The sequence below is a fragment of the Schistocerca americana genome, chromosome 10 (assembly GCF_021461395.2).
Source record: "Schistocerca americana isolate TAMUIC-IGC-003095 chromosome 10, iqSchAmer2.1, whole genome shotgun sequence".
In the NCBI taxonomy this organism is placed as follows: domain Eukaryota; kingdom Metazoa; phylum Arthropoda; class Insecta; order Orthoptera; family Acrididae; genus Schistocerca; species Schistocerca americana.
In genome coordinates, this window is record NC_060128.1 from 62,813,729 (window position 1) to 62,830,162 (window position 16,434).

The following is a 16,434-nucleotide window of genomic DNA, read 5'->3' on the forward strand; positions in this document are numbered from 1 at the left end:
TATTCAAACATCATCAGCGAGGGGCCAGCATTCAAAGACTGGTATCTGGAGATTTTTGATACAACGTGGTAGATAATGTTTAAAATGATCGCTCTACCAAGCAGAAATCTACTCATTGAATGGTAGCCCCCATTTTGTCTGGACCAAAGATATCCTACACGTCGATTAGGGGGCTGCGTAATATGTCGCCGATACTGGTAGCCGAATAAAATAACAGTTCGGAAATTTAGACGGCTGAAGGGTATTTTATTTGGCATTCTGAAATGAAACTTAGGTTCGCCATGAACTTAAGTCCAAAAGACAAAGCACGGAGTGGAACAACACCATCTCACGTGTCGAAAAGAAATTCAGAAAGCAAGCATGTGTGGGAAAAGTCATGTTGACCGTTCTTTAGGCTGCTCAAGGTGTCGTCTTTTTGGATTATTTGGAATATCGGCGTACAATAAACAGCACGCACTACTCTCAGGCTTGCCGATGAACAAAGTGAAGCTAGCAGTTAGAAAAAAAAATGTCGCGGATCTCAAAGAAAAAGCAGCGATATTGCTACACGACAATCCTCGCCCTCGCACTGCCGATGTGACCCAAGACGGCACTGGAAAAATGGGTTGGAAGATACTGCGTCATCGTCCCTACAGTCCAGATTTGGCTCCCTCGGATTTTCATTTGTTTGGTGCACTCGAGGAGGAACAGGTTCGGTTATAACGAGGTGGTTCAAGAATTTGTGGGAATGTGACTCAGACGACAAGCTAAAGATTTTTTGTGCGTCAAATATTTAAAAAAGGTAATTCGCCGTCGTAACAAAATATATTATTATTTGGGGAATTATTTTGAGAAGTAGTAAAAGTCTCATTTTGTAAGAAGTTCTTTTAAGGATTCAGAACCTCAATCAGTAAAAACGGAACCCTTATAGAATCAGCCGGCTAGTGTGGCCGAGCGGTTCTAGGCGCTTCAGTCTGGATCCGCACGACCGCTACGGTCGCAGGTTCGAATCCTGCCTCGGGCATGGATGTGTGTGCTGTCCTTAGGTTAGTTAGGTTTAAGTAGTTCTAAGCTCTACGGGACTGATGACCTCAGATGTTAAGTCTCATAGTGCTCAGAGCCATAGAATCACCTTGTTGTAACTCTATTTGTCTGTCCGAAAGCTAAAAATCATTATTTTCACGTACTGACATACGTATCAAGTTGAAATTTACCTCACTTACTGAGGTTTACGGTTCCTTGGGGATGTAAAGAAGTGAAGCTTCTAAATCAGTGCAGTCAAATACGGCCAGTTACGTCACATGTTTTGAAACTCGAAAACTCACTCACCAAAACGTATAGGGTTCTTCCCGTTGACCTACAATCATGAAATTTGGCAATAAGCGAAGTTTCACAGTGCAACTAAAGGAAAAATCCCAAAATTGTGAATTTGTAATTACATCACACGAAAAAGAATTGTCTTTCGTTATCTCATTGTCTGTCCGTCAGACCCTCTGTTAACACACTTTTTTCTCAGGAACACGTGGACGTATCAAGTTGAATTTTTGTCACATATTAAGGTGAATGTTCTTTTGGTGGTGTAAAGAGCTAATGCAATCAAAAGATACTGCCGTTTATGTCACTTATTTTGATACTCGAAAAACCTATAGGGTGCTTGCCATTGACCTATACTCATGAAATTTGGTAAGAAACAAGGGTACAAGGGAAAAAATCCGAAAATTGTGAAACTGTAATTATATCACATGGAAGAAAATCCTTTGTTACTTGTTATCTGACTTACAACTTAATCATGAAACATTCCCAGGACTGATATCTTTCTCGTATCAACGTAGTTAAAAGGCAAAAATGTTGTAGATACTGAACTCCCGGGATGGATTAATTGCCTGCATGCACAGTTAAGTTGAGGGCGTGAAGTCTACTGGTAGTAAGCCAACTTTTTCTCTATAAGTTAGTCTTTTTAGTTACTGAACGTGCGCCGTGTTAACTGACAGGTCTCTCACGCAAGCCACTGCTTTCCCCATGTGTTTGTGCTTGTAATGTTGTGTGTGCCTCACTGCTTTCTTTTTTTACGTAATTTGTGCGTGATTTTATTCTGAGAAGCTCAGTAATGTGTGTAAATACCGTGCATGTAAATGTGATTTAAAAAGTACTTGAAGACGTGAAGCGCATCTGGACAGCAAGAAACTCTTTAGTGCGCCATCTCCGCAATGATAGTAGTTGTGAATCTTTGAGTATGGACTCTTATAAAAAAAAACAATCGATTTATTAAAAAAAAGTACTGTTAATCTGTATCTTGTAAGAAGAGGACGTGTTGCTAGGCCGTCGCTCAGAACGTATTGTTACATTTAATGAAAATTGATATTTTAGTGCCAAAACCGAGTAAAGTACGTGTAAGACTTGCCAAACATTTATGTATACAAATTTTCTGGAAGTGAAGAATAGAAATATCTTCTTTTTGGAAAAGGAGGTGAACTTCATTCTCGTCGCCGTCTATCAATCGACAGAATTTAACTGGATTATGTTCTTGTACAATAGTATGGTGCTGAACTCCACTGACCAATTTTTATGTAGCAGGACGTGTAGTTTGAAGGAAGTTTGTGTGCCAAGCAATCTCCTTTTCTCACGAAAAGCGGATTGCTGTTTGATCTTATTTACTTACAATTTTGGTCCCTTAGGAATGAAAAGCTACGAAAACTTGAGCTCAAAGCTATCCGCAATACGGCCAAGTAAGTAACAGAGTCGTATTTTAAACCTTAAAGAACAATAACTTCCTCCGAATTGCAATACGTCAACAACTGGTGCAGAAGCTGATCATTCAAGGAGGCAGCAACCGAAATTCAGGTACCAGTTACGACTTAAAGTAAAAATCTCAATCGAAAATCAATTTCTCTCTCTCTCTCTCTCTCTCTCTGTCTCTCCAAACACATACATAAATAAAATTATAAACAGCCGACCATTTGCAATGGATAAAGAAATTCTTTACCTAGGTTTCGACAAATATAAATTTGTCTTCTTCAGAAGGTAACCTAAGGACAATTTTTTTTCTTTATTGTTATTTTTAAACCTGTTTACAGGCAGGCAGCAGCAGCATGCTACGCCGCTCTTTGGCCTCAGAGAAACACTAAAGATACAAATGAAGACAATTAGAGAAAAAATATGGTGGACATATAAACGGAGACAAACACTTGTTAAAATACATGGAGCTGTTCACGGGCGTAGAGTCCAAGATAAAATTTGTTCAGACACTTGGACACATACATAGACGAAAATTGTCACACGTGAACGTAGGTGCACAAAACGAATAACACTGAACCACTTAAGCACAAAACGACAGCACACACAGAAACACGAGGCGTTGATCTCCGGCGCGCGAATGTTCACTAAGCGTGTATGAGATCGGGGACCTGCCAAGAGAGGAGGAGGGGGGTGTGGGAGAGGGAGAGGGAAGAGCAGAGATGCCACGGGCAGAGGAGATAGGGGGAAGGGAGGAAGGGGGAGGGGAAGCCCGGGGGAAGAGGGGTGGAGGAAGGGGGATTGGGGAAAAAGGAGAGACAAGGGAGGGAGGGTGCCGAGAGGAAAGGACACAGGAAGTGGGGGGAGGAACAAAGTTGATAGGAGGGGTAGATGGAGGGGAGGAGGACATCATCAGGGAGGGGGAGCTGGCGGAAGCCACCTTGGGAGAGGGTAAGGAGGGTGGAGAGAAGGAGACCGGGTGGGACGTGGGAATACAGGCGTGGCAGTGGGCGGGGGTGGGAGAGGATGAGCGAGACAAGCGGGTGAGGAGGATCGAGTTTGTGGGAGGTGTACAGGATCCGTATCCTTTCAAGGAAAAGGAGGAGGTGGGGGAACGGAATGAGATCGTACAGGATCCGCATGGGGGAGGGGAGACGGATGCAATACGTGAGGCGGAGAGCATGGCGCTCAAGGATTTGAAGGGATTTATAAAAGGTAGGGGGGATGGAGATCCAGGCCGGATGGGCGTAGCAAAGGATAGGGCGGATGAGGGATTTATAGGTGTGGAGGATGGTGGAGGGGTCCAGACCCCACGTACGGCCGGAAAGGAGCTCGAGGAGACAGAGTCGGGAGCATGCCTCGGCTCGGATTGTCCGGAGGTGGGGAGTCCAGGAGAGGCGACGGTCGAGGGTGACGCCAACGTACTTAAGGGTGGGAGTGAGGGTGACAGGACGGCCATAGATGGTGATGTAGAAATCGAGGAGGCGGAAGGAAGGGGTGGTTTTGCCTACTATGATCGCCTGAGTTTTGGCAGGATTGACCTTAAGCAACCACTGGTTGCACCAAGTGGTGAACTGGTCAAGATGGGATTGGAGAAGGTGTTGGGAGCGCTGCAGGGTGGGGGCGAGGGCAAGGAAGGCGGTGTCATGGCAAACTGGAGGAGGTGGACGGGGGATGACGGCGGCGGCATGTCCGCCGTATATAAAAGGTACAGAAGGGGGGAGAGGACGGAGCCTTGGGGCACACTGGCGGAGGGGAAAAAGGTGTAGGAGTCTGTGTTATGGATGGTGACGTAGGAAGGACGGTGGGAGAGAAAGGAGCCGATCAGACGGACGTAGTTAATGGGAAGGGCGAAGGTTTGGAGCTTGAAGAGGAGAGCGGAATGCCATACGCGGTCATAAGCACGTTCGAGGTCCAGGGAGAGGAAGATCGCGGAGCGACGGGAATTAAGCTGTTCGGAAAGGAGATGAGTGAGGTGGAGGAGAAGTTCATCGGAAGAGAAGGACGGTCGAAAGCCACACTGGGTAAGGTGAAGGAGGCGGTGCTGGCGGAGATGTTGGTGGATGCGTCGGGTGAGGATAGATTCCAGGACCTTGCTGAAGACTGAGGTAAGGCTGATGGGACGGTAGGAGGAGACGGCGGACGGCGGTTTCCCGGGTTTAAGGACCTAAGGACAATGAACATCATAGCTTACATTAGAAAAGTATGAAATTTATAGGCCAAGAATAAATTTTAACACAAATTAGAGAACTCTTGCATTACAGAAGTATGATAACGACGACTGGTACTTACAATTTTACACTAGTGAGGACTAATGTACCATCGCCCTTTTTACAATTGTCGGCATAGATCCATGTGTCAAAAATAAAATATAGCCCTAGAATTAGGATTTGTCACGTTAATATAAAATACCTCATGGATCTTGCAGAGCTCACAACCGACTGAGTGTAATCGGCGAGCGTAGTTACTCTGGCGTACAAAGGCAACGTGTAAATTATCAGTATTAATAACATCCTTAGGTAGAGTAACAATAAAAAAAGGAAGGAAATTAACACTCCATTATAACAGTATGGGAGCATTGGTACAAATAATGTAGTTATACATCAAAAAAGCAGGTGGTGCTTACGCCGAGAAACTTACGCCCAGTGGCATATACAGCCAAAATGTAAAAAATTTTATATTACTATATTAGTGAAGCCCACAAACAGTATACATGTCAGAACTTTAAAACTGACAATAATCGCTCTTGTCAAGAAAGAATTACGAACACTGATACACAATCCTGTTAATACACATTCACAGGAAAAACAAAATTTAAAATTTTAGAGCCAGGCAAAATCACATAAGGGCCGATGTAGTAGCAAACATACATCGTGACAAAACCAGCATTACATAAGGGGTAGTGAGCTTAAAACACTGAAGGTGCATCATAGCTTCCTCAGGAAATAAACCACTAAGGTTACCAGCATTAATGTTGTACCGTAAACAGTACAAGTTTAAAGCCGTCAAAAAATTGTCTACAAGCAACGTTCAACTGGTCGTTCAGTATATTACCGTCCTTGAGCTCAAGATGTTTGAAAATTTGTAACTCTTCCCACATATCTAATCTACGCCCTTCGTCTTCTCTGTGTAGGATAAGTGTCTTCTAAATGTTTTCGCGTATGACTGGATATCAGGAGGTGTTCAGCAAAAGTAGAATTGTGTGTATTCGCTCCTTTTTTGCCTAATAGGTGTTATTTATATCTTGTTTCCACAGCTCTGCCTGTTCAACCAAAAGAATATGAAGGGCAGTTGTTACAGGTTACTTTGTAAACCCCTGAATTGGAAAACGAATCGCCGGCGATTTCTACTGAATGTACAAGATTTCTCTTTAAACTGTTATCTATACTCTACCTAAGGACGTTATTAATACTGATAATTTACGCGTTGCCTTCGGACGCCAATTGACACACGTGTCTCGGCACGAGCGCCACCTGCCCTTGTTTCAGAGCAACTACGCTCGCCGATTACACTCAGTCGGTTGTGAGCTCTGCAAGATCCACGTACTAATTTATATTTACGTGACAAACCCTAATTCTAGGGCTATATTTTATTTTTGACACATGGATCTATGCCGACAATTGTAAAAACGGCGATGGTACATTAGTCCTCACTAGTGTAAAATTGTAAGTACCAGTCGCCCTTATGATACTTCTGTAATGCAAGAGTTCTTTGATTTGTCTTAAAATTTATTCTTGGCTTAAAAGTTTCATACTTTTCCAATGTAAGCTATGATGATCATTGTCCTTAGGTTACCTTCTGAAGAAGACAAATTTATATTTGTCGAAACCTAGGTAAAGAATTTCTTTATCCATTGCAACTGGTCGGCTGTTTATAATTTTATTACGTGAAATCGTTGCTGTTGTGCAGCTATGTTTAAAATATTGACATATATAAATATTCATATTATTAAGATAAAAGTCATTTTATTGACAAATTATAATTTATCCATTGCGTGCTCCCACTCGGGACGCGCGTTTTCTTTTGAACCGCCTGCCGACGTTTGAGCTGATTCCTTGCCTCCTTCCTCAGCTGCGCGACATGCTGGCCAAATACTCGCCGTGGGGAAAGCCGGGCTGCGGCGCGCCGAACCCTGACGGCATCCGCAAGAGGAAGATGCGGCTCGACGGACTCTTCCCCGACGACGAGAAGAAGGTGCGTGCTTTAGATTAGATTAGATTAGTACTTGTTCCATAGATCATGAATACGACACTTCGTAACAATGTGGAACGTGTCAGGTTAATAAAAGGTGCCCACACAAGATATTACATTACACAAAATATTACATGACACTTAATATTTTAATTTTTTTGTGGGGGTTGGGGAAATTACCCACTTACTATATCGAAAAGTAGGAGTTGCCATTAAGAAATTCTTTTAATTTCCTTTTAAATGCTATATGGGTATCTGTCAGACTTTTGATGCTATTAGGTAAGTGACGAAAGACCCTTGTGGCAGCATAATTTACCCCCTTCTGAGCCAGAGTTAGATTTAACCTTGAGTAGTGAAGATCATCCTTTCTCCTAGTGTTGTAGCCACGTCCACTATTACTTTTGAATTCGTTCGGATTGTTAATAACAAATTTCGTAAGTGAATATATAAATTGTGAGGCTACAGTGAAGATCTCTAGCTCCTTAAATAAGTGTCTGCAGGATGATCTTGGATGAGCTCCAGCAATTATTCTGATTACACGCTTTTGTTCAAGGAACACTCTTTTGCTCAATGATGAGTTACCCCAGAATATGATGCCATACGAAAGCAGAGAATGAAAATAGGCGTGGTAAGCTAATTTACTGAGACATATATCGCCAAGATTTGCTATGACCCTAATAGCAGAAGTAGCCGAAGTCAAACGTTTCTGCAGATCCTCAGTGTGTTTTTTCCAGTTCAACCCCTCATCAATGCATGCACCTAGAAATTTTGAATATTCTACCTTAGCTACCGATTTCTGATCGAAGTCTATATTTATTAATGGGGTCATTCCATTTACTGTGTGGAACTGTATATACTGTGTTTTGTCAAAGTTTAATGAGAGCCCATTTGCGGAGAACCACTTAATGATTTTCTGAAAAACATCGTTTACAATTTCACCGGTTAATTCTTGTCTGTCGGGTGTGATAGCTATACTTGTATCATCGGCAAAAAGTACCTACCAGCTTTGCATCTTCGTGAATATAGAATTTCAAGTCATTAATAAATATGAAGAACAGCAGAGCACCCAAGACCGAACCTTGCGGCACCCCATTCTTGATTGTTCCCCAGTTTGAGAAATCACCAGTTTTTTGCATATTATGTGAACTGCTTGCTTCAACTTTCTGCACTCTTCCAGTTAGGTATGGTTTAAACCATTTGAGCACTGTCCCATTCATACCACAGTACTTGAGCTTATCTAGAAGTATTCCATGACTTACACAATCAAAAGCCTTTGATAGATCACAAAAAATGCCCAACGGGTGACTTCTGGTTACTCAGAGCATTTAATATTTCATTAGTGAAAGTATATTTTCCGCTGAAAAACACTTCTGGAAACCAAACAGACATTCTCTTAAATCTTTATTTTTACAAAGGTGTGAAAAAAGTGCTCCACCCACACTCCACACCGCATCCCCCACACTGCGTATCCCACATCTCACACTGCGTTTCATGCACTCCACACGACACTCTGTACTCCAACTTCGACGTACATCACTGGACACTACGCGCTATGCTCCACATTCCAATTGTATCCATCTCTGTCCGCGGCAAGTTTGCGTTTCGTATCAAACAGCTTTTTACGGGACTGAGCTACTAGCCAAATGCCCAACCCTACTCCTCTATCCGTGCTTCAGATCAGGAATGGTCTTGAAAAGACAGGGACCTTTGCCTTTCGCGGGGAACTGCTCTACCAAGTGCACTTACCCGCGAAAGGCAAAGGTCCCGAGTTCGAGTCTCGGTCCGGCAGACCATTTCAATCTGCCAGGAAGTTTTCAAAGGAAAAATTGTTAATATTTGTAAGAAGAGCAATTAGGATGACAGGGGAACCAGTCTTAGATAAAGGAGAATGGAGCAGGAGAAAGAACAAAGAAATCTGTCTCTTGATGCAACAACAAACACTCCTGCAGAAGCTGAAGAGCAAAAGAGTTCAGTGGATAGGCCACATAGCCTGTTTGCCGGAATACAGACAGGAGAAGAAGGCACTCGAGAGGGAAACCAGACACCAGATACCTCATAGGACAACCAAGGCAACACTGGATGGACCAAGGACCTGGCAGCCCCATGGATTGCAGACATCTGGAAGAACCGGGCACAACAATAAGCAATGGAGGCAGTTTGTGGAAGCAGCCCATGTTCTGCAGGCCTGTGATCACTGGTGTCCAAAATTAAAGCAACAAACGGAAATTTTGTGAAGTTGCGTTTATTTTGCCACAGATGAGTATACACAGATGATGGTAAAGAAGAAACAATGTAAAGAATACAGAACGCAATCAACTGCAACATGCCCACAGCAGACCAAAATTAAAGAAAAAGTGGTTCAAATGGCTCTGAGCACTATGGGACTTAACATCTGAGGTCATCAGTCCCCTAGAACTTAGAACTACTTAAACCTAACCAACCTAATGACATCACACACATCCATGCCCGAGGCAGGATTCGAACCTGCGACGTAGCGGTCGCGCGGTTCCAGCCTGTAGCGCCTAGAACCAAAATTCAAACGCCCTGCTAAACCCGCAGGACAGGACAGGCAGTTTAAATTGTGGAAAGGGGCCAAAATAAGGGGCTGTCAGTTACATTCGAACGTACAACTTTACTATTTCATCAAACATTACAAGAGCCCAAAAAAAGATTCTTTTTAAACACAATGCTTTAATCCTTGGGACTTCATTACCAGCTGAAAGCCACTTTAAATTAAAAACGGCTGAAGGCCAATAATTCAAAACGCAAGTACAATCAGAAATTTAAAAGGCAACCCTTACCTTACAACAGTTCTTTATTTAGGCTGAAGGCCCAAAAATTCCGAGATTTTCAGAGCAAACAATTTGAATTCGAAATCGGCTGAAAGCCCGACACTTAACATTAAATTTTTTTTAAAAAAACAAGGGCCTTACGTAAAACAGTTCTTAATTAGGCAAAACTCAAGCAAAACAGGAATTTTAAAGGCCACAAAGAATCAAGCACTTCAAGAGCAAACATGTTACATTCAGAGCGGCTGAAGGCCTAACACTTAAAACTCCATAACATTTACTTTTTTAAATGCCAAACGCCTTATGAAACAATTCTTTCATTTAGGCTGAAGGCCTTAAGAGCAAAGCCACTTGACGGTTCAACACAAAAGTTTTGTCTCAAGTACAGATAGTGTTGAGGATTAGTGGACAAAGTTCAAAACCATCGTACAATATGTGTTAGATGAGTATGTGCCAAGCAAGATCGTAAGAGATGGAAAAGAGCCACCGCGGTACAACAGCCGAGTTAGAAAACTACTGCGGAAGCAAAGGGAACTTCACAGCAAACATAAACATAGCCAACGCCTTGCAGTTGCAATGTAGTGTGAGGAGGGCTATGCGAGAGGCGTTCAATGAATTCGAAAGTAAAGTTCTATGTACTGACTTGGCAGAAAATCCTAAGACATTTTGGTCTTATGTAAAAGCAGTAGGTGGATCAAAACAAAATGTCCAGACACTCTGTAACCAAAATGGTACTTAAACAGAGGATGACAGACTAAAGGCCGGAATACTAAATGTCTTTTTCCAAAGCTGTTTCACAGAGGAAGACTGCACTGTAGTTACTTCTCTAGATTGTCGCACAAATGACAAAATGGTAGATATCGAAATAGACGACAGAGGGATAGAGAAACAGTTAAAATCACTCAAAATAGGAAAGGCCGCTGGACCTGATGGGATACCAGTTCGATTTTACACAGAATACGTGAAGGAAGTTGGCCCCCTTCTTTCGTCGGTGTACCGTAGGTCTCTAGAAGAGCGTAGCGTTCCAAAGGGTTGGAAAAGGGCTCAGGTCATCCCCGTTTTCAAGAAGGGACGTCGAACATGTGCAGAACTATAGACCTATATCTCTAACGTCGATCAGTTGTAGAATTTTGGAACACGTATTATGTTCGAGTGTAATGACTTTTATGGAGACTAGAAATCTAGTCTGTAGGAATCAGCATGGGTTTCGAAAAAGACGGTCATGTGAAACCCAGCTCGCGTTATTCGTTCACGAGACTCAAAGGGCCATAGACATGGGTTCCAAGGTAGATTCCGTGTTTCTTGACTTCCGCAAGGCGTTCGATACAGTTCCCCACAGTCGTTTAATGAACAAAGTAAGAGCATATGGACTATCACACCAATTGTGTGATTGGATTGAGGAGTTCCTAGATAACAGAACGCAGCATCTCATTCTCAGTGGAGAGAAGTCTTCCGAAGTAAGAGTGATTTCAGGTGTGCCGCAGGGGAGTGTCATATGACCGTTGCTGTTCACAATATACATAAATGACCTTGTAGATGACATCGGAAGTCAACTGAGCCTTTTTGCGGATGATGCTGAGGTATATCGAGAGGTTTTAACAATGGAAAATTGTACTGAAATGCAGGAGGATCTGCAGCGAATTGACGCATGGTGCAGGGAATGGCAATTGAATCTGAATGTAGACAAGTGTAATGTGCTGCGAATACATAGAAAGGAAGATCCTTTATCATCTAGCTACAATATAGCAGGTCAGCAACTGGAAGCAGTTAATTCCATAAATTATCTGGGAGTAGGCATTAGGAGTGATTTAAAATGGAGTGACCATAGAAAATTAATCGTCGGTAAAGCAGATGCCAGACTGAGATTCATTGGAAGAATCCTGAGGAAATGCAATCCGAAAACAAAGGAAGTAGGTTACAGTACGCTTGTCCGCCGACTGCTTGAATACTGCTCACCGGTGTGGGATCCGTACCAGGTAGGGTTGATAGAAGAGACAGAGAAGATCCAACGGACAGCAGCACGCTTGGTTACAGGGTCATTTAGTAATCGCGAAAGCGTTACGGAGATGATAGATAAACTCCAGTGGAAGACTCTGCAGGAGAGATGCTCAGCAGCTCGGTACGGGCATTTGTTGAAGTTTCGAGAACATACCTTCACCGAGGAGTCAAGCAGTATATTGCTCCCTCCTACGTATATCTCGCGAAGAGACCATGAGGATAAAATCAGAGAGATTAGAGCCCACACAGAGGCATACCGACAATCTTTCTTTCCACGAACAATACGAGACTGGAATAGAAGGGAGAACCGATAGAGGTACTCAAGTTAGCCTCCGCCACACACCGTCAGGTGGCTTGCGGAGTATGGATGTAGATGTAGAATCTCAAATTGGGTGAAAGCCCGTCTCACCGAGCACCGCTTGACGCATTTGCACACAAACACTGACAACTGGTTTATGTGGTCACCACCAACATAAGCCTGACAACGACGGGGAATGCTGTGTATGATGTCACCAGTCTCATGTTAAGGCAGTAACGCCCATTGTTCCTGCAGAGCTGCTGTCAGTCTTGGACAGTGGTTGGTGGATGCTGACGTGAAGCAAGCCGTCTCGCTAGTGCATCCCAGACATGCTCCACGGCACTGAAATAGAGAGAGCGAACAGGCCACGCCATGCGTGCAATATCTTCCGTTTCCAAAGAAAAATCAACCAACCGTGTCCTATGAGATCGAGCATTGTCGTTGAGATCCCAACATCTCCTCACGGTACCTGACAGCAGTTACATCTTGCTTCTTCGCCTGTACAATTTCTTGAAGAGGTGTTCGCGTGGTCAACATGATACCTGTCCACACCATTAGGGATCCTGCTCGACACCAGTATTTTTCCACAATGTTTGTTTCCCGAAATCGTGTTCCACTTTCCCTCCAGATGCGAAACGCTCGAGAATCCAGACCAAATCGAGGCTCATCTGTGACAAGAACATTATCCCACCGTTCGACCGTCCAGGTGGCATGTTGACGGGTCTACTCTAGACGGTCCCTTCTATCAGGATACGCCAGAGGTAAACAGACAGCAGGTCTCCAACAATAAAGGCCACACTGCTGAAGCCTTCTGTACACCGTTTGCCTCTACTTCCAGTAGATGTTAAGAAGTAAAATACGAGGTGCTGCGCAGTGTTAAGGCGGTACTGTCGTGGCCTTACAGCCAAATAACGGTCCACTCTTTCTGATGTCATAGGTGATCAGCCCAGTCCAGGTCTCCGGGATTCAGTTTCGGTCTCTGTAATCTGTCGCCTCATCTGAGAAACGAAAGGACGATTCACATTAACCAATGGGCCACATCCGTTTGCGACAATCCTGCTTCCATTCCTGCTATGGCCCTCCACAGCAGAGAGTCTGGTAGCGTCTTTTCTGTGCGATACTGCACCGTCTGTGATTGCGTACATAGGTATTTTGGATGTGGGACTACCCTCCAAACACTACCCTGCTTGATAGGTGCCCTGATGTCTTTGCTGCTATGATTGTTCGTTGATCGGAATGCCATTTGCCGTGCAGAACACGATCGTAACATCTGTTGACAGTTTGTATGATTATATCGTGAATTAGACACAGGACGGGGAAATAACAGTTCGTTACTTTAATTTTGGACACCAGTGTATGTACGCGAATACCAACCTCTGCACTACAAGCTCTGGATACCAAGTTCCAGTGAAGATTGTTATATAATTGAAACGTGATTTTTGTCGTCATTGATGTTAAAACAGGATTAATAAAAGCTAAAACGAAAACAATGAGAATGCATTTAACATATGACGTAGAAAACTGCGATCTTAAAAATGAAGCACGACAGTGTCACTGAAAGTTGGAGGACCTGTTCTGGGAAAAATCTCTTCTGTTGAAGAGGAAAAAATTATGTATTTATTAGGTCAGGGCAAGTGGGTGTAAGGGAAGTGGATATATGGGAGATAGGAAAGAAGAGATTGTGTAGGTGTTCTAAGGCGAAAAAAAAGGCAACATCAGGAAGAAGTTGTGTGACATACACGAAAATTGGTAGGTGTGTTTCTACACTCATGCTCATAAATTAAGGATAATTGCAGAGTGCGGCGCCATACAATGTAGCACTACACAAAACTGGCGCTAATAGCATAGCCACATAGGGAACACACACGACAGAAAATGGTTTAGTGGCTCTGAGCACTATCGGACTTAACTTCTGAGGTCGTCAGTCTCCTAGAACTTAGAACTACTTAAAGCTAACTAACCTAAGGACATCACACACATCCATGCCCGATGCAGGATTCGAACCTGCGACCGTAGTGGTCGCGCGGCACACACGCGCATACCTGTAAGTCCATGGTATTGGTGATAAGTTGAGAAAACCGTCCCGAAACACATGTGCTACAAAACGCCACTGTTTCCTGCGCACGTACCCCGACATCAATATGGGATATGATCACCATGCACACATACACAGGCCATACAACGGGTTGGCATACTCTGGATCAGGTGGTCGAGCAGCTGCTGGGGTATAGCCTCCCATTCTTGCACCAGTGCCTGTCGGAGTTCCTGAAGTGTCATAGGGCTTTGAAGACGTGCAGCGATACGTCGACCGAGAGCATCCCAGACGTGCTCGATGGGGAAAAGGCAGGCCACGCCATTCGCCTGATATCTTCTGTTTCAAGGTACTCCTCCACGATGGCGGCTCGGTGGGGCCGTGCGTTATGATCCATCAGGAAGAAGGTGGGGCCCACTGCACCCCCGAAAAGGCGGACATACTGGTGAAAAATGATGTCCCGATATACCTGACCTGTTACAGTTCCTCTGTCAAACACATGCAGGGGTGTACGTGCACCAGTCATAATGCCACCCCACACCATCAAACCACGACCTCCATACAGGTCCCTTTCAAGGTTATTAAGGGGTTGGTATCTGGTTCCTGGTTCACGCCAGATGAAAACCCGGCGAGAATCACTGTTCAGACTATACCTAGACTCGTCCGTGAACATAACCTGGGACCACTGTTCCAATGGCCATGTACTGTGTTCTTGACATCACGCTTTACGGGGTCAGTGGAATGCATCTTGCAGGTCTCCGGGCAAATAAACCGTGTCTGTTCAGTCGTCTGTAGACTGTGTGTCTGGAGACAACTGTTCCAGTGGCTGCGGTAAGGTCGCGAGCAAGGCTACCTCTAGTACTCTGTGGCCTCTGCGGACACTGATGGTGAGATATCGGTCTTCTTGTGGTGTTGTACACTGTGGACGTCCCGTACTGTAGCGCCTGGACACGTTTCCTGTCTGCTGGAATCGTTGCCATAATCTTGAGATCGCACTTTGTGGCACACGGAGGTCCCGTGCTAGACCTGCTGTGTTTGACCAACCTCCAGTCGCCCTAGTATTCTACGCCTCATAACGTCATCAATATGTGCTCTTTGAGCCCTCTTCAACACACAGTCACCATTAGCACGTCTGAAAACGTGTGCACACTTACTCGCTGCCCCGTACTCTGACATGCACCAACACACCTCTGCGTATGTGGACTGCTGCCAGCGCCACCGTGCGACGACCGCAAACCGCCCACCAGTGTGTCGTTTCACCATATATCAGCATTATCCTTAAGTGATCAGCATCAGTGTACATGTGAAAGACGATGTATATTCGAATTTCACAGCAGTCGCATAAAAGAGTCGCGCGCAGCGGCGTTGTGAGGAATCCAATCAGGTTTGCTTTAAATACACGCTATGGCGGTCGTGGGCGTTAGTTACATTTGGAACTGGAGTGATTAGTTAATGTTAGTCAAGAATGCCTTTAAGGCGAGGTAGACGCCATTATCAACAGCTCACTGAGTTTGAACGAGGTCGTGAAATAGGGCCACGACAAGCTGGATGATTCTTGTGCAATACTGCACAAAGACTTGGCAGGAATGTAGCCACTGTACATGATTTCCTGCAGCGCTGGTCATGAGAACGTATGGTCGCAAGAAGACCGTGCTCCGGACGGCTACGTGCTCTACCGAGAGTTACGAGCATCGTGCTCGGCATATGGCTCTGTCGCATCGTCCTACATCTGCAGCAACAGTTGGCACCACAGTGTCACTATAAATCCTTTACTTAAAGGACAACTCCGAACTAGATGCCCTGTATGGTCTGTAAACTCGAGCGAGCAGCGCTGTTGGTGGGGGAAGTGGCCTTTCCCGGAAGAACGCTGCCACCGGCCTACAGGGGCACCCAAAATCTGTTACCCGCTACCTGTCTAGCGGTGTAGATCGGCGTGCACTGATACACGTAGTTTCTGTCCGTGGGATGTTAGCTGCCAGTGCCAGTGAGTTAACGCTGTATACTTACAGATGCACTTCGATATCTGGAAGTGATGGATAATCGTCTAGCATTGCAGGAAAGTGTGCAGAATGCGAAGAAGAGCGATCAATCGTCTCTAATGTTAGTACAGCGTATGTAAAAGAGGCGACGCTAAAAGAACTGTTGCTTAATATTACCAGTCCCAATCAAAGGGTTGCAATTTATACAAACGCCAGCCTCGCCCAGTAGGACGCATAAGGAAGGAACGTGAAAATAAGCCGCATGGTTTACTGGAATCGCCACGAAGGAGATCTAATAATTTTGGGAGGAAACCCATCGTTACAGACAGTTTCAAAATCACGTAAAACCTTTGATGCTTATGGAACACTAAATCTCTATCTCGGCCACTATTCACCTGATTCTAAGACATATTGCTTAAAACATGTGCGCAGTAG

General features: G+C 44.4%; 1 protein-coding gene across 1 annotated transcript in view; it reads left to right on the forward strand.

The window, feature by feature from the left end:
* LOC124552671 (membrane-associated guanylate kinase, WW and PDZ domain-containing protein 1) overlaps positions 1-16,434 on the forward strand; it is a 231,036-nt gene that overhangs the window by 125,213 nt on the left and 89,389 nt on the right. The window contains exon 2 of the mRNA XM_047126995.1: positions 6,784-6,906. Within this exon, the coding sequence (XP_046982951.1) occupies positions 6,793-6,906 (114 nt within the window). The 5' untranslated portion in view covers positions 6,784-6,792. The remainder of the gene's footprint in view (positions 1-6,783; positions 6,907-16,434) is intronic.